Below are 1,777 nucleotides of genomic sequence, written 5' to 3' on the forward strand. Positions count from 1 at the left end.
CCAGTCGCGGGATTGACTGAGTCTTAAGTGGCGTTATCTTGGATTTTGCTAATAGAAGGTCCACCTGGTAGTGATCATTTGCATCTCTTGATCGGATGTAGATACAAGCTTCGTATGCTCGTTCGCTGGCATCGCAGAAACCGTGTAGCTCGATGTATACGGGATCGTTGATGATTGTCTTCTGTTTAAATGTGACATTGTTTAGGAGAGGTAACTGTGTACAATATTACAACCATTCGATATGTATGGTCATTAGCAACGACTCATCCCACTCGATCTTCATAGTCCAGATCTTCTGTAGCAAAATCTTTGCTAATATAATAACAGGCCCGAGGAGACCTAACGGGTCGTAAATTCTCGCAATGACCGAACTGATGGATCGCTTGGTGATGGACCTTGTTGGTTTGCTCTCTTTCACGGAATATCGGATTGCGTCATCGGTGGATTCCCAAAAGATTCTCAAAGTCTTTATAGTAGACGACTCCCCCAGGTGAAGCTTCTTGTTAATTTATTCTTCGGGTAATCCATGTAAGAGTGGTTTATGGTTTGATGCCCACTGTCGTATATGTAATCCCGCTGACTTCAATAGTTGTATCATCTCGTCTCGCAAGACTAAAGCTTCTCCTGTGGTTGATGCTCCTGTGATTAGGTCATCCACGTAAAAGTCTCGTGTCAGAATCTGAGCAGCGTTGGGAAATGGATGTCCTTTATTCTGGGCCAATTGTGAGAGGCAGCGAATAGCCAAATATGGTGCTGCGGATAATCCGAAGGTGACTGTATTTAATTCATAGATTTTTAAATCTCCGTTAGAGTCGCGCCAAATGATCCGTTGGTATTTCCGGTCTTCCAGACGGACAAGAAATTGTCGGTACATTTTTTCAATGTCGCCGATCAATGCATAACGATGACCTCGAAATCTAATAAGAATATGTAATAGATCTTGTTGAATTTTAGGCCCGATATGTAGAGTGTCGTTGAGTGAGATGCCTGTTGTTGTTGCTGCGGAACCATCAAATACAACCCGCAATTTCGTGGTGTCATTGGTAATCTTCGTGACCCCATGATGAGATAAATAGTGGCCATCACCTATCTCATCGATATCTTGCAGCTCCGACATGTGTCCTAAGTCCAAGTATTCTTTTAGCACAGATTGATACTCCCGGAACTGATTTTGATCGTTCTGCAGCTTTCGTTCCAATGATGTGAAACGTTTTAAGGCCCTTGATTTCGACTCTCCAAGTTGAGACAATTTATCGTTGAACGGAAGTGCCACGACATATCTGCCGTCGGCATTCCTTCGTATGTTCTGTTGAAAATGCTCCTTACATCTCCGTTCGGCTTCTGAAAGACGTTGAATCTGGGGTCCGTCTTCTAACTCCCAGAATCGCGTCAAATCGTCTTGTATAGCAGTGACCGTGTAACAAGCAATGACTCGCGTGGGTCTGGAAACTGGGGCACTCCCCCTGATAATCCACCCCAATCTCGTTTTTTGTAAAAATAAGTCTGGACCGCTGGGAGGTGATAGATTTAATTGTCCGACGCTTAATAAGGAAAGTGCCACTCCGAATCCTAATAACAAGTGAATCGGTGCTGGTATGTGAAATGTTGGATCCGCCAGTTGTAAATTTTTCGAAATTTTTATGTGCGCGCGGTCAATGGGTTGGTCCGGAATCAATGAGGATATGGTTGGTATTGTCAGGAACGTCAATGTCCGGTTATACTTGCTGGTTTTTGATTGTATTGTTGTTGTGATTGTGTGTTTTGACGTAGTCGTCAT

At 43.6% G+C, this 1,777-nt stretch overlaps 1 protein-coding gene across 1 annotated transcript; it reads right to left on the minus strand.

Moving 5' to 3' along the window:
* Positions 1–508: 508 nt before the first annotated feature.
* Positions 509–1,777, minus strand: LOC143185961 (uncharacterized). Its single transcript, XM_076389299.1, has one exon. The coding sequence runs from the start codon at positions 1,775–1,777 to the stop codon at positions 509–511; it is 1,269 nt and encodes a 422-aa protein (XP_076245414.1).

This window comes from Calliopsis andreniformis, chromosome 12, assembly GCF_051401765.1.
Source record: "Calliopsis andreniformis isolate RMS-2024a chromosome 12, iyCalAndr_principal, whole genome shotgun sequence".
NCBI classification, from domain to species: domain Eukaryota; kingdom Metazoa; phylum Arthropoda; class Insecta; order Hymenoptera; family Andrenidae; genus Calliopsis; species Calliopsis andreniformis.

Bases quoted from the DNA above. Each gene is read 5' to 3' on its own strand.
- LOC143185961 (XM_076389299.1), bottom strand. From the start codon at position 1,777: ATGACGACTACGTCAAAACACACAATCACAACAACAATACAATCAAAA.